The sequence below is a fragment of the Mus pahari genome, chromosome 5 (assembly GCF_900095145.1).
Source record: "Mus pahari chromosome 5, PAHARI_EIJ_v1.1, whole genome shotgun sequence".
NCBI classification, from domain to species: Eukaryota; Metazoa; Chordata; class Mammalia; order Rodentia; family Muridae; genus Mus; species Mus pahari.
In genome coordinates, this window is record NC_034594.1 from 161,613,940 (window position 1) to 161,626,499 (window position 12,560).

Below are 12,560 nucleotides of genomic sequence, written 5' to 3' on the forward strand. Positions count from 1 at the left end.
TGCATGGGAAAGGCAGACAGCAGTATTAGAACACACCAACACCACTGCATGGCAAGCAGATCACGAGGCGTGAGAGCTCAGTACAAGGCTGACAATCTGACTCTAGTCCCCAGAGCCTACATGAAGAGCAGGATGGGATGGCTTGCATCTGTAAATCCAGCATTCCCATGGCAAGATGAGGGATGCAGACGTGAGAAGGACCCAGAAACTCTTGTTCCAGCTAGGCTGAGGCCTTCTCCTACAAGTTGTCCTCTGACCTCCTTCACATAGAACATCTATAAACAAGCAAGGCAGTGATACTGGCCTAGTGATTTAGGAGCAAAAAAATAACTAGGGCAAGATCCTTACTGTCCTATGAAAGTCTGTTGTAATCATATTAGAAACAGACAGACAGACAGACAGGTCCCCACAACCCCCAAGTCAAGGTCTAACTATGCAGCCCTGGCTGGCTTGGAACTTGCAACATTGACCAAGGTAGCCTCAAAAACTCAGGATCTGCCAGAGTCTATCTTTCTGGTGCTGGGATTAAAGGAATGTACCACCATGCCCAGCTCATAATGAATCTCTGTGAAAACCTTAAATATTAAATAAACCGCTTTTTCCCATAATACTCATTATGCCATTACATTTCTAGAGGCTCACAGAACCCCAGAAAACCACAGCTGTTTTATAATTATGTTCTCACAAACAACAGAAAGAATATGCTGTTGCTTTCTTACATATACAGTTATCTGCCAATTTTAAAATTACATAAAAACTTAGGGTATTTTCCTAAAATTAAACAAAATTGTTTTAATCACTCAAGTGTTGAGATTCATTCCATTCCTTGAAGCCATCCCTTTAAGTTCAAATCCTTAAAATGGCTGACCCCAAAAATATAACATTTAAGTAGTAATAAGAAAGCTTTATAGAGGCTGGAGAGGTGGCTCAGAGGTTAAGTGTACTGGCTGCTCTTCCAAAGGACTAGAAATTCCCAGCACCCACATACAAGCTCACAATTGTCTGTAACTCCAGTTCCAGGGAATCTGACACACACACACAGACATGCATCCAAGCAAAACATCAATGCACATAAATAATTGAAAAAGCAGAAAGCTTATATCAATGGGAAAGAGTTCTCCACTCTGTGAGATGCCTCAATTTAATAAGCCACCCCACTAATATTTTTCTCTTAAATTCTACCAATACATACATGTTTGAGTATATATGTACATGGGTTTACAAATATGTAGAAAAGTGAGCAGGTGCACGTGGAGACCAGAAGTCAACATCAGTGCTCTCCATCTCAATGGCTCTCCATCTTAGTTTTTCAGGCAGAGTCTCTAAATGATACTGGATGAGTTCACAATTCTGCTGGACAGCCTAGGCAGCCAGCAGCAGGGGTCCTTCTGCCTCTGTCCCCACCCTACTTCATCTCCGGTGGTAGGACTACAGACACATGCAACCATTACCAGCTATGTTGAATTACTACGTGTGCATATGTGATGAGAGAGCACAACACATGCAAACAGGTCAGAGAACAGTTTCTAGGAGGGGTGAGCTCTCCCCTACCGTGGGCTCCAAGGGCTACACTCAGGCTGTCAGTTTCTGCAAGCGACTACTTCTACCCACTGAGTCAATTCACAAACCCCATTTATACATGCAAGTCATTTAAGCATGAGTGTTGGGGACAGATTAAACTACTGTCCTCAGGCTTGTGTGATAAGCACTTTACTGAGGAAGCCATCTGTTCAGCTACCCAGAGTCTAATTTAACACTATTATGAGTATTATATTGGAAATCTGAGAATTGAAGAAAACACTATGCAATATTTTGCTGGAAGACAAAATGTCAGTTTTTAACTAAGCAAAGATCAACAGTACCAAACTGGTCAATGGTGACGAAATGATTTTGGAAATACCAGAACTTTAAGATGATAAAAATGAGCTTTACTTAGTGGCACATTTCAGCATTCAAGACGGAGACAGGAAATCATCAGTTTGAGGCCAGCCTGAGCAACACGAAGGAACAGTTTCTCAACAGAAACCACTGAAAGTTTCATATGTGTGCATGTGTGTACTCTATCATGCAGATGAGTTCATGTGTGTGCATGTGTGTACTCTATCATGCAGATGGGTTCCCAGCTTTTATTTGGGTGCTGGGGCTCCACTCAGGTCCACAGCAAGTACTTTACCAACTGAACCATTTCCCTAGCCTCAGAAAACATTACATGCTTAAGCCAACAGATCAAATTCACCTTCTGCCTCAGACATTAAGATACCTTCATTGTTACAATAAGCTTTAAGTTTTTAATTTTAGTACTACGTGATTTATAAGAAAAAATATAAATTTAACAAATAGTGACTGAGAACCTACTTTGCTCTGCATATGGAAATGGATAAACAACTCAAAGATCACTGGCCATAAGGACAGACTGGCATTTTGATGACTGACAATCTCACAATAAATAAATAGATAGATAGATAGATAGATAGATACATTAAAAAGCACCAAAGTAAATGGACCCCAGGCGCCCTCTACTGGTACTCCCTCAAAGTGCAACACATTCCTAAGGGACTTCAATCCTGTCTTTATAGATAGGGTAAATTAAAACAGAACTTTGAAGGTATTTATACTTCATTCAAAAATATTTTGATTGCCACTGTGGTACCAGTTATGCACAGTCCATGTGTAAGTAACTGGCCACTAGATGTCATGGATGCTCCACAATACTCTAAGACAGTGGTTCCATCCTAATGCTGAGACCCTTTAATACAGTTCTCATGTTGTGGTGACCCCCAACCATAAAGTTCTTCTCACTGCTAATTTATAACTGTAATTTTGCTACTTTTATGAACCATAATGTAAATATATGCTATACAGGATATCTAATATACAACCCCTATGAAAGTGTCATCTGCATAAAGTTGATAAACAATGCTCAAAATTGTAAGCTCAAGTTCTTGCAACTGTGTAGTTTATGACCCCTGAGCCTTGCAGCCTCAAACGAAAGTATGAAAATTGTTAGAAAAGACCCAAACTACCAGCAAGCATTCAATCACTTGAGAGCACAGAGTATATTAGCCCCATTTTTTTTTAAATAAGCAATTCTAATGACACACAACATAATGCAATGTCAGCGAAACATTTAACAAAGTCTCATGAGGCATAAAAGAAAATGAAACTGAATTTTCAGTTGGGGAGATTTGAAACCAACTGGGGGAAAAAAAGACATCCAAAAGACACAGAAATAAAACCAAATCTTAAGGACCTGGAGGAATAGTAATGAGATGAAGGCCAGAGTCAAGTTCTAAGCACTGTCCAAGTAAAAACTCTAACAATAATCTGATAAGAGACCTCACCAAAAGTAACAGGTAGGACAAAGATCCTTTCTCACCAAAACAAGACTAATGTTGGTTCTTGTTATAGAGACAGAGATGGAACCTAAAATTAGCCGAGTTGACTATAAACTCAATAAGTTGTGATAACAGAAGTTAATATTATAAATTCAGAGTGGCCCAGGTATTCTGCCAAAACCTTTACCTCAATCTTTACATCTAAACTTCACTTTGAAAAAAGATAGACTAGGGATATTCTCACGTATTCTGCACAGCAACAAATTCACATTCAGAACATTACTTGGAGATAAACTGAGGAGAAAGAAGGAAGGAGAATAACTAAGGAGTTCACTAGGGGAAAACAGCGCAAAACAAGCAAACACAACCTAGAAATGCCTTCAGGAATGAAGAGGAGTCAAACCATCTTCAAATAAAGGGAGACTAGGGCCTTTCGGCCAGCACACATACCCTAAAACAGTCCAACAGGAAGCAGAAAAGTAACAATCGAGAAACAAACACAGATACACTCAGAACCCTGGAAAGGGAGAAGACACAAGAAAGCAACAATACTCTCTGACATTTTTAAACATCTGACAACTGACTTAAAAAATATAATACAGTCAATATAGTTCTAAGTTTATGTTAAGAAAACATTTAAAACTATTATAAATGGGGAACGGTAAAAACAAGGGAGAGAAGTGTGACATAATTTGTTAAAGCTGGCAAAATGAACATACCAACAGCCTATGAATCCTATGAAATGTGTACGTACTCCATGGAAAGGTAAGAAACAAAGCAATAAAAAGCAGAAACAGAAAACAGAACAAAAATGGCAGGCTTAAGTCATGACAAATAGTTATCACCAACAGTAAAGAACCAAAAAAACCATGACCTAAGTGTATGCAAAACATACATCAAAGTAGAATGAAAATAGAAAGAGGAATACAGAAATTTGACAACTCTGATTAAAAACAGAAAACATTAGGAGACAAATGATTTTGTTAATTATTTAACAAAAATAAATAAATAAATAAAGGGAGGGCTAGAGAGACAGCTCAGAGGTTGAGAGCACTGATTGCTCATTCGAGGTCCTGAGTTTAATTCCCAGCAACCACACAGTGGCTCATGACCATCTGTGGTGGGACCTGATGCCCTCTTCTGGTGTGTCTGAGGATAGCTGCAGTGAACTCATATACATGAAATATTTTTTTAAACTGAATGTAAACATTAAAATTTTCATGAACGAAATCTCTAGGTTTGGGTGGTTTTACTAGCGAATTCTACTACATCCAAGAAGAAAAATAAATCAATGGCACTTTCTTCCAGAAAACAGAACAGAACTATCCCCAGTTCATTTTATGAAGCTGAAATTACCCTGATAACAAGTATCATACAAAGATATAAGAAAAAAAAGAAATGCCAAACAATAAATACCTCTCATGAAAATCAGACACCTAAATCCTTACCAAGTTATTGGCAAATAAAATTCACATCTAAATAAAAAGTTACATACCATACATAGTCACGTGGGACCCTTTCCAAACACATAAGGCTCCTTCAAATATCTGAAACCCAATCAGTGTAGTCTGCCACATTAATAAGCTAGAACCTCATATAACTAAATGTGAACCTTCAATTACCTTAAAGCAAAATTCTAATTAGGGAAGAAAAAGGAACTTGTCCATGGGAAGCAAAGAGACACAGGTCTACTGAAGCACTTTTCACCTAATACTCAGAAATGTTATTTATGAAAAGAAAACAATTCCTTAAGAACACCTCAGACATGGTTTTTCAGGGTTCTCTGTAATTCTAATAGCCAATAGAAAGAACCCTATGCCTAGGATATAAATAGTGACATTAAGAGGACTTTGAGGAAGATGCCAGAGGCAATGGCAAGAAAACACAGAGATTGGAGGGAAAGTGGGTATTCCAAACAGAATAAGAAAAGCCACTGGGCCGAAGACTGGCTCCAGAAAGCACCAGATCCATCATAGCTGGTTCTGTAAGGTAATTCCCTTCTCCATGATAGTAGTGTACTTCAAAAGAAAAAAACAAAACACTTTATTATTTATTATACTACTATTTTCTGAATTTATCTCAATATTATTATATTCTGCTTCCAATAATTCTTGTTGCTCTACATATCTCCAGGTCTCGAACAATGCTGAACAGACAGCAGCACTCAATAAATAACTTAGTGAATGAAAACTAGTGACAGAAAAAAAAAAAAACAGAAAACCAGAGGTAGGCTTGGGTTAAATATGACCTCACTCAAAACCTTAAGGAAGGTCTATGGCTGCATGCACCTGCTGAGCCCCAGGGGCAGATCATCTAACTGCCACCCTGTGTCCTGGAATGAATGCTTCTACAGCTTCATTATTCCTCCTGTTCCATCAGTGCTATCACTGTCCACTGTGACTTACTCAAGGTCACTTCAGTTGCAACAGCACAAGCAAGACAGATCCTGTTACCTACCCAGCCACACAGCCTACTAGTTCACCTGCACCAACAGCACCCAGCATGTGCTTTCTACAGCCTTTACTAAGAATTCCTTCAGGAACTCAGATATGAAAACCAGCTCTTTCTCAACCATTCATGAAAACTCAAGTACCTTGGCTGCCGCTTGGTCATACTGTGCTGTGGTTCTTACTACTTCATCTCTGGTTTTATTCAAAATTCTCTCTTTTTCAATCAATTCCACTTTTGTCTTCTCCAGCTGTAGCTGTAACTCTTGACATTTATTCACTTGGCTTCTCATTTCCTTTTCTTGCTCTTGCATGCGTAATTCTAACTCAGTCATCTTGCTTTTTAGGTCTTAAAGCACAAAAGAACACATTCCAATTTAGATGGATAGATAGACATATATTTACAAAATGTTCACAACTTATTTATTTTACATACTCTGAAATCTTCAGTGAGATAACTCTAATTTACATTCAATACAGAAACTAATTGGATTTAACTTCAACAGTCAGCATCCCCACCGACATATATATTTAAATACTCCAGAGAAAGAAGAGAAATACGTCTACTCACATCTTCACGGAGGAGCACAGGAAGGAAATGCTTTACAAGCAGTATCTACGGTAGTGGTGTGCTTATCACAGGGCATGTCCTCTGTAAAGCCGTCACTGAACTTTCCACTCTGGGCAGTAAGGTTTGCTTTATGTCCTTCCATATCAATCCACCCTGTGCTGGGCAGTGAATGCTCACTCCCTACAGTACCTAAGAGCTCTGCCTCCACTGAACAACAACAGTGTAAACCTCTAATACTGCCAAAATTAACAATGAGGTCCCTCCCTGTTCCTGCACACAGTGCTGGTTCCAATGACATTGGCAGTGCAGCAGCTCTCACCAGCACATACTGATGATGATTCTCCATGTATCACAGCACTGGAAATTACCATGGCCACAGAGCAGATTCCAAAACACCACCTGGTACACTTGGCTGTCAGTTTAAGTGTAGAACAGCAGCCAAGGTTACAGGTTTGTTCCCATATGGAAAGCCTGGCACACAGGGCAGAGCAGCTCTGCACAAGGGTCATACCTCTGGCCAAGGCTGGTCAGAGCACAGGCTCATTCTAAGAGTCAGGTGAGAAGCATGAGAACTGCAAACTTGTAATAACCTTCTCTCTCTGCTTTTGGGAAAAGAAACCAAAGCTTTCAGACTACTTCTAAAGGCTGATAGCACCATGTTCCAATAAAAAGACAAGTTTCTCCAAAACCGTCAGTGTCTTTTGTCATTACAGAAATGGCAAACTTCACAACATGGGTCTGAAATATGAACTAGCAGGGTGTCTAACAAAATATACAGTGCACACTCCAGACTAAAATTATCTAGAAAACCTACATTTAAACATAATTTGTCAGAAAGTTACCTTGATTCTGGGCTTTGGCCTGGTGCAAAAGCTGAGAGCTATGAGGATCATCAGGGAGGCTGCTGCAATCTCCTCTCCCTGTCTTCATACCTGACTTGTTAGGAGTCCCTTTTCCCCCCAAAAAGTGAGCAGCAGTGACATCTCTCCTCAGTGGGGTTTTCAGAGCACAAGATGAAAGGCGACTTGGGCTATTTTCCTGTTGCCAAGGAAACACTGATGAGGAAGCCTGGTGTCTTGCGATGTCCCGGTGGTTCATGGTGGCTTGGGAAACAGGCAGGCTCACTTTCTGCAAAACCAGAAACTCTTTAGAGCCCTTTAGAAATCTCCTATTTTTTAAATGTATTTATCTTTTTCCCCAGTGTTGGGGATCAAACCTAGGATCCTGCATATGCTCTACAAACACAAACCTGGAAATTTCAACATTCAGGGCTATTCTTTCCAAACAGAACATGAAGCCACAATCCCATAATGACAATGCTAGTACAACATACTAATAATGAATACCAAACAGATGCAGGACATCCTAAGTCCCAAGACCTAGTGATGCAATGTCCTAACAGATTTCTCAGATGAGCAAGAACTACCACCTGAGATGCCACCAATTCATAACAGCTAAATCTTGGTACTGTTTACCATTATCTACCTCCATCTTAAATTCCCAAACTGGCTTTCCTTTGTCTTGTCTTCCTTCCCCACCTACTTTTACACTAAATATCAACCTATAGAACTGTCACTAATTTCATCTTCATACCTGGTAATCCCCTAGAAACATCATGTGGATGTTTTATAATCAACACTTGCACTTAGCCTGTGCTCTAAAGTACCTCCTGCCTTCGTTCTGATAAAGACTTGGAGATAGATGCTATGTTAATTCTATAACAAGCACTGTTCTGGCTATTGGAGAGGTTCAATGGTTACAGAATTTATCCTCCTTTTAACATCAGGAGTAAAACTGGTACCAAATGAGGAAGTACATGTCTCTAAGACAAGTTGGATAATTTTACTTTTATTTATTTTGGTAAGCAGTACATTTGGTACAAAAATCCTGGTGACCTCAAAACAAGCTTTAAGAACAGGTAAAGAAATAGGTACCTTTTGATCATCAATATTTAGTTACCTACTTATAAAGTCTGCCTTAAGCTATTTGAATTATAGCATCTCATTAAATGCCTATGTCTTTGTTGCCTTTAAGCAACTATCTCATCACTTCTGTTTACTGGCCCATATGATAATGGAGTCTCACTCTAGGGTACAGCACAGTTGGTAGAGTATGTGGCCAGTATGCATGAAGTCCTTGATCCTATCCACAACACTGCATAAAACCAAGTTCAGTGGCACATATCTGGGACCCTGGCCCCAGCCCTCAGAAAACAAGGCAGGAAGCTCAGAAGTTCAAGGCAATCCTCAGCTACATAATAAGTTTGAAGCCAGTCTAAGATAGGAGACTGTCTCAGAAACACAAAACAAACAGAAAACCCTACTGACAACTACCTAGAGGAAACAGGACACCACACTAACAATTCTCAAACCCACAGCTCTGATAGCGATTGCATTATACCACAGGAACCAGCAGCAAGCACCAGGAACTAGAATTCCCTAGACCTTGCCTCTCCAAACATGTTCCTCTCCATATCTCAGTTTCAATAAGATAAAATGCCCTTGATACCCCCATGAACATTTAATATTTGCAGAAAAAACTAACCTCACCTAGAGTCTTTAGTTTTCATTTTAAAACAAGGTCTTAACCATATAGTTCTGGACCCCTTGGAATTCAAGATCCTCCTGCTTCAGTCTCCCCAGTGCTGAGATCACAGGCATGTTCCACAAGGCCCAGATCTCGTCTAAGTTTAATTTTATTTGACTAACAGGTGAGTCCAAGAAGGTGCGTACTGCTGCACCTGCCTGCAGATCAGAAGACAGCTCTGGGAGTCGGTTTTTTCCTTCCTCCACGGGTGCCACGGATCAGACCCAGGAAGTCAGGATGGCACAACAAGGGCCTTCACCTGCTGAGCCATCTTGCTGGCCCTTATTTTTAAAACAAAGAAAAAAAAATCACTACCAAATGAGGGCTGGAGTTTTTCTCAAGGTAAGAGAAATATACCAGATCTATATAAGGCAAATAACTCTTCTTATTCTATAGCAAAGGGTTTCTGTAAATGCATCTCCATCTGCAGGGACCATAATGAACTTACTTTTGCATTCAAAGCTTTAACCTCTTCCTCTAATCTTTTCCGTTCTTCAACTTCTTTATTATATTTTTCTTTTAGATCTTCGTATGTGGAACCTAAACCCAGACAAGCAAATAAGATTTTGTGCCAACTAATGATTTCACAAAGGAATTTAAAAGATCAGCAATAATTGTGCTAAGTCTTGAAATAAGTAACAATATTTAATAGAACACTGTGGAGCAATATGTCAAAGTATTGATCAAATTACTCATATGAAAACAGAGGTGTTTCCTATATTCTGAAACTGAATTTCTTTTGAAACATACTGCAGAAAGGTAAAATGTAAGGGTTAATGCTTACCCCTAATGGATCAACATAACTCAACAAACATGCAAGTGGGTAATGACATTTTTGAAACACTAAAATTAAAAGCTGAGTCCAAAATTAGACTAAGTCATTAATTCATAATTTAAAACTCAGAGTTGTTTATACAGATACAATACTGACTCGGTGTGAGTGGAGTTGCAAAGAGTTTCTGTGGTGTACTGCATGGATTCAGAGAAACATCTGCTGATTGTGCAACTTGTTGGCTTCTTTCAAATTCAGATTTACACCTGTTATAAAAACCCAAGAGACCAACAACACAGATTAGAACAAAGACAACAGAATACCAATGCCATACATTTCCAAGGAACAAAGAAGTGTATGAAACTTAGCCTCTCAAAACCCTTTTTATCCAACATTTAGTGAGAGCTAATTCTTAAGCCAGAGTAAAAGGAAGTACCCTCCCTTCAAAATATTATCAAGTCCTGTAATACTTTAGCAGCAAAGAAGTATAGAGGGGCTGGGGATACAACTTCAGAAACCCAAGTCAAATGATATTCTTGAAACATAGGTTCTAATTATGAAAATGGAGACATTACTTATGCTAATCACTGCAAAAGAAGAGACTTGGGTGGGCAGGATGCCTCAGCAGTAACGGCATTTGCCACCAATCCAAGATTGAACCTGGGGAACTCATAGGACAGAAATGACTACCAAAAAGTATTCAATGACCTCCCTACGTGTGCATGAACACACAAATAATTTAAAGATTTGATAGATATATGGCATTTTAAAAAGAGATATAAAAATTAAGTTAACATAACACATCTAAAAAGATTATGGCTAGAAATGCTACCCATCTACTTTAGGGGCTCTTTTGCTCTATCAACAGAAATCACAGGCAAGCAAGGGCTGGTCTCTGGCAGCTGTAGCTTCCCTGAGTACCTGGCAAAAGCAAGGGGTTGGTCTTTCTGCAGGCATTGTACATTGGGACCCTTAGCACTACAAGTTTTAACAGTTCTTAATGTGAGCCTAGCTACAAGTTAGGATTCCTCAGCCTCTGCCCAAGCTCTCAGGTGGAGGTCTGAGATCCTCAGCACTCAAGTCCACGGGAATGTCTCTCAGACACTTACCGCTTAAGTTCCTGCTCCAGTTTTTCTATCTGCTTTTTGCATGAGCTCAGTTGACTTTCTTGGAAATTCACTTGTGACTCCTTAACTTGAAGGTCATGAGAAAGCTTCTGCCTTGTTTTCTCCAAATTTTCACATATCTCCATCAATCTTTGATTTTCCCTTTTCAGGTCTGCACCCTCAGTCTTTCCATCTTCAACCTAAAAGAGATTGTATTGTTGACAAGAAAATAGTTATGTACTTACCAAGCATTACATATAAATCTGACTCTAACTTTTCTGCGATTCTGTAGTAATAATAAGCCCCTGGGGTGGGGGAGGTGATGCTTCATGAACAAAGAACTTTTAAATGACCAAACTCTTAAGCATATAGACAGAAAGTTCTATAAAGTCACACACTATATTATCATTTAACATCCTCTAAAGAATTTGAAAATAAAAGCCTGCAGCAATGGCTCCATGAGTAAGAATAACTTGCTGCTCTCACAGAGGACCTGGGTTCAGTTCCCAGCACCCACATCACATGGCTCACAATTGTCCAGAATTTCAACTCTATGGGATCTGACATCATTTTCTGAGTCCTCGTGCATGTGGTATACGATCAGGCACACACAACACACACACATAAATATATTTTTTTAAAAATTTTAAATAAACCTTATAACTTTTCCTGAACTATTCATTTTCAAGTTTCACTGAGGAAGCCAGATATTTTAAGGAATCAAAAATCCCTCCACAAGCTAAACTGGATTAGAAGTCATACTCATAGTTGACTACCACACAGATGGCTAGCAGGGTTTTGCTTTGTTTTTTTAAACATTGTCATTAATAAATACCCCAGAAGAGAATACCAAAGGTTTTTAAAACTCACTGTTAGACAGCAATCTCCATTTTAACTGTAAAATATCAGAAAACTATCCCAATCCAGATCTGAAGCCAGACACTTGACCTTTTCACACATGGCAAAAAAGCCATTTCCCAAACATAAATTAGAATGAAATTAAGCCCTACATATCCACAGGCAGGCAGCAATAAAGTAGATGAAGAAGACCAGGGAGGAGTTATCAGCTGGAGATGGCAAGCTCAGCTTCCTACTAAAGTGAAATAAAGGTGAATGAGCCAGCAGGCGGCTGCCCGCCGCACTGATACCTTCTGCTTCTGCTTCTGCAGCGCGGCTTCGAGAGAGTCCAGCTGGAACTGCCTCTGTTGTTTCTCCTTCTTCAGCTTATCCAGCTGTCCTTCAAGCTCTTGAATCTTCTGAAGAGCTCTGGAGGGGAGACCTTCCTTCCATTCTTCCAGGGCCCAGCTCATCTTGTTTTATTTTTAAAGCATTTAGAAGTAAACTGAAAATAATAATAATAATAATAATAATAATAATAATAAAGTTAGTAAAGAAACTTTTTTAAAATTCTATAACACTCTGTAGTTTCCTCATTTTATTCTTATCTTTCCATTTTAACATCTTAAGAGAGCTACTTCCTTTTGCAACAAATCCTAGCTGTATGAAAGGAAAGTGTCACACTTACATTCTTTTCCTTCTTCCCCTCATTAGCACTCAGACTCTAGAGCAGTGCTCCTCAACCTCCCTAATCCTGAGATGCTTTACCACAGCTCCTAGACCCCCAACCACAAAATAGTTCATTGCTACCTCCTAACTGTAATCTTGCCACTGTTATGAACCATAAACATCTGATATGCTGGATATCTGATATGTGACCCTTGGGGGGAGGGGGTCAAAACCTAC

The 12,560-nt window shown here is 39.3% G+C and overlaps 1 protein-coding gene across 1 annotated transcript in view; it reads right to left on the reverse strand.

Annotated features, from left to right (window-relative positions):
• The window catches only part of Cenpf (centromere protein F), a 44,327-nt gene extending 32,200 nt beyond the window's left edge, over window positions 1-12,127 (reverse strand). The window contains exons 1-6 of the mRNA XM_029538795.1: window positions 11,966-12,127; window positions 10,821-11,017; window positions 9,871-9,977; window positions 9,388-9,479; window positions 7,196-7,481; window positions 5,929-6,131 (exon numbers count right to left, since the gene is read on the reverse strand). Coding sequence (XP_029394655.1) covers window positions 5,929-6,131; window positions 7,196-7,481; window positions 9,388-9,479; window positions 9,871-9,977; window positions 10,821-11,017; window positions 11,966-12,127 — 1,047 coding nt within the window. The remainder of the gene's footprint in view (window positions 1-5,928; window positions 6,132-7,195; window positions 7,482-9,387; window positions 9,480-9,870; window positions 9,978-10,820; window positions 11,018-11,965) is intronic.
• Between the last annotated feature and the right edge of the window lie 433 nt (window positions 12,128-12,560).